The sequence below is a fragment of the Tubulanus polymorphus genome, chromosome 2, assembly GCF_964204645.1.
Source record: "Tubulanus polymorphus chromosome 2, tnTubPoly1.2, whole genome shotgun sequence".
NCBI lineage: Eukaryota > Metazoa > Nemertea > Palaeonemertea > Tubulaniformes > Tubulanidae > Tubulanus > Tubulanus polymorphus.
This window is the reverse complement of record NC_134026.1, coordinates 30,180,559-30,192,786: the sequence shown is the minus strand read 5'-3', so window position 1 is coordinate 30,192,786 and position 12,228 is coordinate 30,180,559. Positions and strand designations below refer to the sequence as shown.

At 36.3% G+C, this 12,228-nt stretch overlaps 3 protein-coding genes across 3 annotated transcripts; all 3 read right to left on the bottom strand.

The window, feature by feature from the left end:
- Window positions 1-1,299: 1,299 nt before the first annotated feature.
- On the bottom strand, window positions 1,300-4,270 carry LOC141900441 (potassium voltage-gated channel protein Shaw-like). The gene is made up of 3 exons (XM_074787350.1): window positions 3,661-4,270; window positions 2,814-3,286; window positions 1,300-2,608 (listed from the first exon to the last, which is right to left on the bottom strand). Exons 2-3 carry the CDS (start codon window positions 3,282-3,284, stop codon window positions 1,736-1,738), a joined length of 1,344 nt encoding a protein of 447 aa, XP_074643451.1. The 5' UTR covers window positions 3,285-3,286; window positions 3,661-4,270; the 3' UTR covers window positions 1,300-1,735.
- Window positions 4,109-5,914, bottom strand: LOC141899172 (shaker-related potassium channel tsha2-like). The gene is made up of 3 exons (XM_074785331.1): window positions 5,664-5,914; window positions 5,459-5,582; window positions 4,109-5,050 (listed from the first exon to the last, which is right to left on the bottom strand). Exons 1-3 carry the CDS (start codon window positions 5,912-5,914, stop codon window positions 4,109-4,111), a joined length of 1,317 nt encoding a protein of 438 aa, XP_074641432.1.
- Window positions 5,915-6,498: 584 nt separating this feature from the next.
- LOC141900346 (potassium voltage-gated channel protein Shaw-like) lies at window positions 6,499-11,081 on the bottom strand. The gene is made up of 3 exons (XM_074787198.1): window positions 11,031-11,081; window positions 8,512-9,088; window positions 6,499-7,679 (listed from the first exon to the last, which is right to left on the bottom strand). The coding sequence occupies exons 2-3, from the start codon at window positions 9,022-9,024 to the stop codon at window positions 6,654-6,656; spliced, it is 1,539 nt and encodes a 512-aa protein (XP_074643299.1). The 5' UTR covers window positions 9,025-9,088; window positions 11,031-11,081; the 3' UTR covers window positions 6,499-6,653.
- Window positions 11,082-12,228: the final 1,147 nt, after the last annotated feature.

The following is a 12,228-nucleotide window of genomic DNA, read 5'->3' as shown; positions in this document are numbered from 1 at the left end:
AACATCTTTCAGTAATTTTACATTCTTCATCCCTCATACAATACAAACCGCATCTTCCAACCTGATCCGGTTTCGGCAAAGGACAGAAGCCGGCTACAATATATATGAATCACAATTAAACCTTTAATGATGTACAACTCTTCCACGAAGAAAAGAAATACCACGTTGTTTAAATAGAATACGATGTATATACGTACGATTAGCCTGAATAGCAGCAACGAGAAGCTGTCAAATACAAATAGAAGCTGCCGATTTAGATAATGCCCATTGGAAATTGAACATTTTCCCACTCCATACGTTATTGCGTATAAAGGTTTATACCACTTACCACGGAACATAAGGATAAGTAGAGTAATTTCGACATGTTGAATCTGTGTTTTGATCATTGGGCGAAGATAGGACCAATTTATACCGTGGTCACGGGAGTTATCATATCTAACTGTGATTCTAAACTAATGTGATTCTATTTACTGGTAATGCACAATAGATAATGCTACACCATTACCTAACAATTTGGATAGTTTCGAACGATATAAATCATCAATGCATTATTTCAAAAAGAAAAATGATTTTTTGATTCATTGGTTGAAGCACATTCCAACAGAGGGCGAAAGAGTGAGATATTCCCCATATCTTACATGTATTTAGGATAAAAACTAGTTAAGATATTCCCCATATCTTACATGTATTTAGGATAAAAACTAGTTAAGAACCTAACCTAGCATTACCTAAATTACCATTACTATTATTATCATTACCATTAATTTTCTTTTTTTTCTAGGGGGCCTAAACGTCCTAGTGATTGTACACCTTTAAGGCTCTGTTCAGGTCCCTATCATCAATCTACCTATTTGTTATAAATTATATTTGTAATTATAATTGATGATGAAATAGATTACATTACAAAAAAATACATTAAATCAAAACCTTAAAATGTATGTGCGTGCGTACACGCGTAAGGTGGCCTCGGGGGACCTTTGCAAGGATTCGATCTCGGACATCCGGTGTCAAAGCGATCGTCCCTACCCTTCGGCCACGCTGACCGGTTCGGTGACAGTCGTGCTCGTCTGAAATTCATAGAGTGGAATCTCCAGTGACGCGATTATAAATGGGAATCTCCTCATGTATGTCCCGCAACCATTCATTCAGAACATACTCAACAGAATGAGACAAGTCTAACGAATCCGTTACTTAAACTTACGGACAAAACCACATACGAAAAAATGTAACTTTTTGCAAACCGTATTTTATTTAGAAAAAGCATCGTAAAATCACTGACAGATATTTTAGAAAGGAACTTGAAGAAAGAGGTAAACTAGTTAAATATAGCATTATAACAAATCATTAATTACATATAATCAGAATATTATCAGAGTTTTTATAAGCTCTTGTCGCAAAGAATGCAATTGAACTTTTTGAGCGATGGATGAAATGTAAAATGAGAGTTGATAGTTAACTGGCCGCGCGTATCGGGCGTATACGTTTGTCATATGCAGCCCATTCTAATTGATATCACTCATCAGCTGTTATACTGTTGAACACCGTGTTCTAGATTTAATCAATATCCATATTCCTCTCAACTTTCAAAACTCGTCGTCAAGAGATAATAAAGTTCACGATCTAACCGTGAAATTTTTTCCCGAGTAAAAAAAATATGATACAACATCTCATTTTCAATATTTTGCATATCACATAAATATTTATGGAGTAAAAACGATATTCGATATACTAGGCTTCACACTGAAATACCCAGCGGTTTTCTTCTATTTGGAACCAGAAAAACATCTGGTTGTACGTCAGGAGCACGATATGTTCTGGACGGCTCGTCAATTTCCGTATCTGTCTTCGAGTATCTGTAATACATATCGAAACTGCTGACAATTTCAGATACGGAGATACCGACAATCAACATGCTGCTCAATGCACATATAGTTCCGATCACGCATCCAAACGGTGTAACTGGATAGTAGTCACCGTATCCGACAGTCGTTATAGTAATAACAGCCCACCATAAACCCCTAAACATATTGTCAAACATATCTCTATCATCGGCGTAATAGATAAGAGAACCAAAAAGAATCGTACCCATTACTATAACTACGATAAGTAGAGCAATCTCAGCACTACTGCGAATCAGTGAATACAGAATCACTTGAAATCCGCGATATTTTTTCATCAAACGAAACAGGCGAAATACACGCACGACTTCGAACGCTCTGAATAATCGATTTACAAAATCGTCGAATTTCATTCTAGTTGAAAAATAGAAAACGAGGTTCATAGTTAAAGAATGCAGCACGCAGAATAGATCTATCAGATTCATAGGACAGATGAAAAACTTCAATTTATCCGGGGAACAAATAAATCGAGTAAAATATTCAAACATGAAGAAACTGAGGCAAGCAGTCTCTGTAATGACTATTGCGGGATTTGGTAATGTAATATTCTTATGTTTTTCGATGACGGAGTCGTTTATAGCACTCTTTTCTACGTCGAAGAACTTGGCCCATTCGTCTGAATATGGTCTTCGTCGAAATTCTTCCAAGGTCGATACGATCATCATCAATACTGAACCGACAATAACCAGGTACGAAATCGTAGAATACACCTACAAAAACATATATATATCAAACTAGAAACAAATTCAAAATTCAGAACAAAAGTGATGGAGTAGTTAATCAAGGACCTGCATTACAAAAGTTGAAATTTATTTGATCTGCAGTAGGTATTAAGTTGCTAGCTACTTATTGTACTTTTCCATTTGAATTCAGTAATTGTTCATAAATGTATTTGACATACGCGTATATACAAACCATGGCACATCTTGAGGAGCTGGGATATTCGAGAAACAGCCAAGCTTTGTCAAGCAAAGAACTACTTGACGGTAATGGTTTCAAAACATCCTCGTCAAATTTTTCTAATGTAGTCTTTTCGCACCAACTCGAGTTAAAATGATTCCAGCAACATCGTTTGATATCTTTCCAATTGATTCCCCAGAAATCCAGTTCTAGTTTCACTGACCAGCCGCATTTAGATAACGGTACGTGTAACTCTCCAGTTCGATAGAAATCCAACACATTTTCAAAAATGTCAGGATTTCTATCGAAAAAGTATTCACCAGTTTCACGATTGTAATATTTCGATTCGTGATTCAACATCGCTAGTCTCGTATTCGGGATCCGTTGTAGAGTTGACCGCCATGTTTTGAATCTACGACCTCCGACGTCGAGCACAATCAGAAAATCATTCTCAAACGGTTTCGTAGTTTTTTTCTCTTTTGCCATATCTGAAAATATCCTGCACTTATCTACAATCATTCACCATTTTAGTTCTTCCTCGATGAGGTAAACTGTTATTGGAAATTTCGATCGCTTCATGCACAGAGTATCAACAGACAGAACGAGTAATCGTCTGCTCGCATCTATGTTACTACCATCGCTGCTATGAATCTTTTGTTATGATTAGTTTAGAAAATATCAATCACGAAACTCGCGATGGTTCAAATCCCAGAAAAAACACAACGTACCCGCGACCAATATGAAACTAATAGCATTAACCAGTGTCCGGAGGGACTCTACTGGAAAGTTGATGAATAATAGAAAATTAAAATGATTTGTTTCTATTTGAACAATAAAACAAACGAGTCATCAGTAAACTTACCTCTGTTTATTCTTTCATTTATCTTTCAGTACACCTACTGCCAGTCGTTACGCAGTTCATTCTGTCACAGAGCAGTTTGATACATACAAAATGACGCTTAATTGATAATATCGATAAGACAGATCTACAGCTGCCGACGAACTCTGTATTTGTCATTGTTTTCTGAATGGCACATTCTGGGTAACAGAATGTAATTTTTGTAAGAGACACATAGCTTCATATCCACTATTTACGCGACGATTGAAATGCTAAAATTTCATGAACCATTAGCGCATGATAAAATCATTCCCAAAGGAGTCATTCACTACGCTGACAAACCAGAAACATATTTTACAGAATCGATAATCGTCGAGTTTCGCTATCGCTCCATAATTTTACTGATGTAACTAGCTATTCAACTGTCATGGAATGATTATTAGGGAACGCGTTTCATCTACACGTTCTGTATCTAGGTCACTTCGGCTGAAAACACACTTAATTCTTTACAGTATGACGTATTTTCAAAACATTTACTTTCCACATTTCGAATGCTGTTAACGGCTATGGGTGGATGATGAAAAACTTCCGATTCGACATCCGGCGGGTGATACGTTCGGGAAGACTCGTCAATTTCCGTATCTGTCTTCGAGTATCTGTAATACATATCGAAACTGCTGACGATTTCAGATACGGAGATACCGACTATCAACATGCTGCTCAATGCACATATAGTTCCGATCACATATCCAAACGGTGTAACTGGATAGTAATCACCGTATCCGACAGTCGTTATAGTTATAACAGCCCACCATAAACCGCTAAACATATTGTCAAACATATCTCTATCATCGGCGTAATAGATAAGAGAACCAAAAAGAATCGTACCCATTACTATAACTACGATAAGTAGAGCAATCTCAGCACTACTGCGAATCAGTGAATACAGAATCACTTGAAATCCGCGATATTTCTTTATCAATCGAAACAGACGAAATACACGCACGACTTCGAACGCTCTGAATAATCGTCGAGCTATATCACTGAATCTTAATGTCGGGTGCCCGAAGATGAATACAGCTTGTATTACCAGTGGAACGATGCTTAATAGATCTACGATATTTAAAGGATGACTGATAAATTCTAATTTATAAGGACAGCTGATTAACCGCACCAGATATTCGATCGCGAATAAAGATAGAACTGAATGTTCAGCTACTAATATTCCAAAACTACGAAAAGTTAAGTTTTGTTTCGAGATGTAGGTAGAACTGTTCTGTACATCTTCGGCGCTCATGTTCAGATAGTAGGCCCATTCGTTTGTTGTCGGTTTACGTCGAAACACTTCTAAAGTCGATATAATGATGATCAACACCGATGTCAAAATAGCCAAGTAGGACAGCACTGAATATATCTGCAAAAAAAACCATTTCTGAAATAAAACAATCATATTTCCTTAACTGATGACTGTGAAATTATTGCACAGCCTGTAAAATCGTCTCGGACAGAACTAATGTTGTATGTGTGTAAATAGGGATATCCATTACGATCAATTTCATAAAATTCCTCAACGATTTCATATTTTGTTAAAATAACAATCAGATAACCAGGATGTTTGTTTTATTCATTGTACTATGGACTCCAAAACGAAGGGTGGAGTCACCATTGATCTCCTGAGTCCGGTTGTACATATACGTGACGAAATATTAATTCTAAAAGACCCGAAGACACATTGGCTTATCTATTCGAGCAAGACCTTCTTGATGCTATCATTATTGATGTATAGTTGTGATATTAAGACAGTGAGAAACGTCTATCATACCGTTGCTAATTTTGAAGATTTGGGATATTCCAGAAATATCCAAACTTCGTTGTGACCGCGGTTTGGAGGAGTTCTTTCGTTCACATCTTTGTCGAATTTCTCTAAAGTTTCTTTTTCGGCCCAGCTACAATTAAAATGATTCCAGCAACATCGTTTGATATCTTTCCAATTGATTCCCCAGAAATCCAGTTCTAGTTTCACTGACCAGCCGCATTTAGATAACGGTACGTGTAACTCTCCAGTTCGATAGAAATCCAACACATTTTCAAAAATGTCAGGATTTCTATCGAAAAAGTATTCACCAGTTTCGCGATTGTAATATTTCGATTCGTGATTCAACATCGCTAGTCTCGTATTCGGGATCCGTTGGAGAGTCGATTGCCATGTTTTGAATCTACGACCTCCGACGTCGAGAATCAACATCGAATCATCAGCACCTTTGATACTTACATCCATTTTACTTCAATTTAAATTTACAGCGTTTTCTTGCTTATCATAGCTTCAATCGCTTTTCGCAGCTGATCTGTTTACTTTCAGTTCGTTGTTCTGCGTCTGATAAGATTTCATCGAAATAAATAGATCGCATGAATTTCTGCGGTAAAACCTTTTTTTTCGTTATCCCTCTCAGGCTAGTGATACATCTATAATGTGTAATGTTGCAAATGGAACTAAATGAAAATGCGTCGAGTAATTAACCTTACACCACATCAACTGAAACGCGTATGTTAAATGAAAACAGATATGAGAAACAATAATCAATGTATATATATAATATCATACGTAACGTTTTAACTGCAACACTGGACAAAAATAATCGTTTTTATGGTGACTTTTTACACGGCGATGTAGAATTAATGGATCCCATGGTAATTAAGTATTCTTTCTCCACGGACATCTAATACATTACCTCAAACTAATTCACCGTGTTGTGAACCAGACTCATCTCAACGAACAAAAGGGGCTTGTAATAACAACAGCAGAGATGAACAGAGATTGAATTTTTATTACATCGAAAGTGAAGAATTTATTGTGGATCTACAACGAACAATAACAGCAATACACTGCGCAAAACGAAAAATAGGAGAAATTTTATGAAATATTGAAGATATCTCAATTTAACGTTGATTTCAGTCTTGTAAATACCAGCGAAAACGATACAAAATTCTATTTTATTGATACTCAAAACCGGCCATCTTCACGCAACAGGTTTCTCATCAGGCCAGGCTGTTCTCCGATCTACATTTATGTGATTATTGTCCAAAGTTTCATTTTCGTTATTAGTTTTACTGCCGCCGTTAGCCTCGGTTTGTAGTTCGTTGCGTGAGATACATTCGGATAGAGATTTGCCGTGTTGATAGAATAACAAGAAGTTATTGACGACTATAGGAACAGTGAGCGCGATCACGATTACGCCGCTAATACTACACAGCGAACCGAGAATGTATCCACCAGTCGTCGTCGGATATTTGTCTCCGTATCCGACTGTTGTCATGGTAACTATAGCCCACCAAAACCCGGTGGGTATGTCTACGAATGTTTTCCTATCGTCGGCGTAGTGGATCAAAGACCCGAAAATTAAAACGCCCATGCCCACGAATATGAACGTCAAAGCAATTTCCGACAAGCTGACCTTGACCGTATAGACGAGTACCCACAATCCTTTACTGTACTTCATCATCCGCAGAACCCGAAAAACGCGTATAACTTGTAAAGCGTTAATGAAATCTAGATAAGATTGTTGATATCTTTCTTTAGGTTTCAACTCGTGGCTAATCCACCACACGTACATCGGAATTATACAAAATAAATCGATCAAGTTGAAACCGTCACAGAAAAAACGTAATTTTCTCGGCGAAACGAGAAATCGAGCTAAAAGTTCCAAAGTGAAAAATATCGCGCATGCGATGTTCATCGTTTCGAAAACTTCCGGTGCGCGGCGCAATTTTTTATCGATGTGGAATTTTCTTGGTTTTCTCGCGGTAGTTCTATTCATCGGGTCAGGCGGATATTTGTCCGTAAAGAATCGTGGATAAGATCGGTTTCGATGCGAGTCCTCGTCGTCCCAGTAATCAGGATCATCCTCTAATATATCATCAACACTAACACCGTGATATATGGCCCAATCATTTTTCGTCATTTTCTCTTGCAGTTGAGGCATCGTTGAGATTATCAGAATCATTATTGATATAATGATTACACCGAGTGAAAATAGAGAATATGCCTGAAAAATTCAATAGAATATATCATTACATTTTCTCTATCTATGTATTTATACATCTATTATGACTACGCTTTCATTTAACAGCAAAATTAATGAATATCTGGATCGAGGTGAATATTTCACTCGCGAAAAATGTTCTATTTTGAGGGAGTGAACGTCCTAGTGATTGCACCTCCTTGAAAGGCTCTGTTCAGGCCCTTATCATCGATCTACTAATTCTATCATGTTCCATGTATTATGTTCCTTTTGTAATTTTGTATTCCTTTCAATTGATGATGAACTAGATATTATTATTATTAGGCAAATCTAAATGAGAACTATGAAACAACTTCCTGTAAGTCGCTAGAACGTGTTTGCTTGAAATTTCTTTCGCAAATAGTGAAAATCAAAAAGATAAGATCTTATCACTTAATTCATCGATCTAACTTTATCTTCAAATCAAGATGAGGGTAGAACATTGAAATGATTGTTGCAAAATAATACGTATAAAAAATCAGGAAGCGCTGTTATATACGGGTAAATTGATATTGATGATAATAGCAGCTGAAGACACGGGTACATACAACACACAAGTCTGATTGGTTGTGTTGAGTAACAACGGGTTGTATTTGATTATAGAGCTTAATTGATATGAACCGGACAATTGCGGTCGACAGATGAAAATTAACTTGTTTCATTTTTGTGTTCCACTTATTCGTCATTTTTCCCCAGTAATATGTACTTGTCTCCTCCTCGTTCATCCGACGTTAATAGTTATTTATCCGGCCCTGGTGACTCTAGTAAATAGTACATTTAGATAAGACCGGTTTGGTGTAGATATTCATGTACTTACCACCGCATATCGAGATGATTGTGGATTCTCCAGGAATATCCAGGCCGCGTGCCTCCATCTACCAAACCGTGTATAAGGTACATTCGTAGAATTCACTTGGTAAACCGTCGATTTCTCGTATTTCAACAAACTTGTCTTTTGTGTTTGAAATTGACTATAGTGTGGCCAGCAACATCTTTCTATATTTCGATCTGAAATTCCCCAATATTCGAGTTCTGTTTTGACTACAGGACCGCACAATGACAGAGGTACGTGAAGCTCTCCCGTTCTATAATAGTTAATCACAGATTCGAACACCGTCGGGTCCCTTTCGAAATAATACTCGTCTTTTTCTCCGTCATAATTTTCCTGAGTTTCGTCCAGTTTCGCCAGACGAGTGTTAGGGAATTTTTGCAGAGTTGTTTTTAATATCTCGTACTTTTTACCGGTAATATTGACGTTAATACGTTGCATGGTTGCGGTATCAGTATCTCGATTATTAGCCATCATCACCGATAAATCAATTATCTTCATCTAACTCTTGGCGTTACTCATTACTACGATTCACATCGCCATTACCTATTACCGTAACTAGGACCTAGAAATTAGAGATTCATGCAATTATTACGATATTGAAGGACAGGGAGATTCCCAACATTTAAAGATAAGATACGCGGGCCAGCCGTTAAGTCATCATGAATTATTCAAACAACAATTTACCGGATGAACGTGCGGTCTAGGACCTATAGATAACTATCAATTGGAACTTCATTCGTGCAGAGGTACTGACACTGAACGACTGAACAGTTCTGAAATCATTTCAAACTGTTTGCTTGCAGCTTTTTCAATAGATGAATAAACGATCGATCATTGTGAGTGTTCCACATTGTCAATTCAGTAAACACCGATCAGCGACAAATTTATAAAAATCTAAAAAGTCTAACCGTAAGATTGTTTTGAGAGCGATAGGGAGTTGTATCGTGGACTGGATCGTGAACATACATCATATATATATACGATCATTGAATACTTTGGAATAGGCAATATTGGGTGCAACCGCTGGGGAAGACACCAATAAAAACAGAATTCAATATTTGGTGCAACCGATAGGATAACACCGATACAACAGAATTCTGTATATATCGATGAAGTGGTCGTTTTTCACGGTTCATATTCATCACGCACTGAATTCTTTCAGAAAATACTCTATTGAAACGTTATGTAACGGCAGCGCGTTATGGGTACCGTATATTGCGTCAAATATTATTGGAAGCTAAGAGTTGTATGTAGTTGATTGTGTTTATACTTGTCATATATTCCGATACTTGAAGGATATTCGTTTCTCTTTAAAGGCGTCTAGGTTTCTGCATACATTTTCATGCTAGATAAGTATGAAAAGGATTCAGATGAACGTTTACAGAGATTACTGATGATAAAAACGACTCTGCTACGAATATAAATTGACAGAATACATTGCGTTGTCCCTTTTACATTATTCATCCTAAAAATCTAATCTACAGTGTAATCACTCAACGGTTTATGTATCCATGCAATGTATGATACATGTTTGTCGTCACCTTTTGATTCTTAGATTTTCACGTTTTGACGAATAGAAAACTGAACATGAAAACTAACTGGAAAATGACACAATATTGCTGGATATTGCCGATAATCGATGATATTGTAAAAATCATATAAAAAGGATCAATGATGATATTTTGGATTCTAATATACCGATAATTGAAATGAATTGACCGTGAATTGGACGAGGTAGCGCACATGCATCAAAAAATGATTATTAAAATTTATCAAAAATAGAATAAGAGTTATGAAATACATTTACCTATAAAATAAACGCCAAAATTCATAATTTATTGTAATTGTTATTTTGAAGCGCCAATATATTGATGATGTAGTGTACATCGATTCAGCAGAACCCCTTTAAAAACGCATACTAGGTATCAATATGAACATCATTGAAACGGTTTTTACGGCCTTATTTCAATCACCATATACGCTCGAATGATGATAACTATAAATAACTATTATATGTAGATAATATTATATATAGATAACTATTAATGCTGCGTTCTCACTTAAAACAACGTATTCGCACGTTTCCTATTCACAGGAAAACGTTTAAATAGATGATCGGGAAAACGTTTACTGACAACAAACAACACTCATTTTTTGTTATTGATCTAGAAACAGTTTTGTTGCATAGGTTATTTTAGAACGACTGGAAACTGAATGATTTTAGCAATGAAAGTAACGATATAAAACGTCACTTTACGTGAATGAGCATACAAGTCATAGAATTTCATTATTTACAGTAGCCTTACATACTAAAAATTGTATTTTTTGAAACGGAAAGAGCATTCCAATGATTGATGAAATATATGCTCACACCGAGCAAACTACGGTACGTTACTGGTCGTTCCAACATTATCCATTATTTCTATATACATTGATTCAAATGATTAACGCTTCGATCAAATATGATTTTTAAATTATAAAACTGTTGCATTCTTCAATTTTACCTTCGTTTATGAATATAGTTTTCCTGCGTTGGTAAAACTGGTGAATATGCCGTATTGACTGCAGTACTAACCGATGTCATAATAATGAATACCACAACTGCTCCCTTTATCCCGATGACGTTCATTACTCTAAACATTGAAGATGTCTTCTACAGAGGACTATCGTACTTTTAGACTGAATGTAGGTACTGACTGATTGACCTGATCCAAAGTTAGATCTTTCTCAAAGCTAATTTCGGCTTTACCCTGCAACCAGCCAATCAGCGACTGAGGGATTATGTATAGAATCAGCCTGTCATTTATGTCGAAATACTTGCTTTATGCTTCGCAGGTAAAATACTGAGCGAAAAAAGTTTTACGTGAGATGACAGTAAAATATCAGGAACGGTTTCCACACCTCAGAGCTAAGATTGAACTAAGAGCTAAAACGTTAAAAAATGAACTAATTCAAACTCAGAGTTAACTCTTAATTTACGCGGAACTGGATCCTATGTATCTCACGTATATTTTCCGCTTCCCGTGAGTGGATTAGATATATTCACAAAACACCATCTGGTCGTATATTATTAAATATCGCTAATCTAATAAAGCTAACAGAGCTCTGTAAGTCTCTACCGCCGGTCCCTCTCTATTCGAATGAAATATTATATATTTCTACATATACATGATGAGCTCTTGGTTTTCTGGCGATAGGAAAATTCATACTGAAGTTGACTTCAATAAACAAGTAACGAAAAATTCACAAAGTGGAGAAAAAACTACGAGAGTATTATTGATGTTTCTCTATGTGCCATTTACAAAACTGTTTCAAAAGATTTTTGAAAATAGCTCATAGAAATCGAGTCGACGCTTCAAACGCTTCGCAGTTTTTTCTTCATGTGATGGGGTTTTTCAAGCATGCTGGGGGTATCATCCATCACTGCACTTCATGTTTTAATCATATAATATTCCAATCCGATAAGGCTGTAAACAATTCATATCGAGTTGTATCAATAAGCAAAATTGGAAAAAGACCGAGAAATATTTAATCAAAATTTCAAGGTAAGCGATTAACGACGGAATTCATGTATTTTATGTATTCTTGGGAAGAAATATGAAATATTGGGGAGAAACTGTAGCACCGAGACGACAAATAAACTCAGGATGACAACTAAAATGACACCTGCATAAAATATCGGTAAAAAGGAAAAAATTTTTG

Coding starts and splice junctions, on each gene's coding strand:
- LOC141900441 (XM_074787350.1), bottom strand. CDS start 3,284: ATGGCAAAAGAGAAAAAAACTACGAAACCGTTTGAGAATGATTTTCTG. Junction 2,609..2,813: donor GCTCCTCAAGATGTGCCATG/GTTTGTATATAC, acceptor ATGTTTTTGTAG/GTGTATTCTACGATTTCGTA.
- LOC141899172 (XM_074785331.1), bottom strand. CDS start 5,914: ATGGATGTAAGTATCAAAGGTGCTGATGATTCGATGTTGATTCTCGAC. Junction 5,583..5,663: donor CCGTTATCTAAATGCGGCTG/GTCAGTGAAACT, acceptor TTTTAATTGTAG/CTGGGCCGAAAAAGAAACTT. Junction 5,051..5,458: donor AATCTTCAAAATTAGCAACG/GTATGATAGACG, acceptor TTTTTTTTGCAG/ATATATTCAGTGCTGTCCTA.
- LOC141900346 (XM_074787198.1), bottom strand. CDS start 9,024: ATGAAGATAATTGATTTATCGGTGATGATGGCTAATAATCGAGATACT. Junction 7,680..8,511: donor AATCATCTCGATATGCGGTG/GTAAGTACATGA, acceptor TGAATTTTTCAG/GCATATTCTCTATTTTCACT.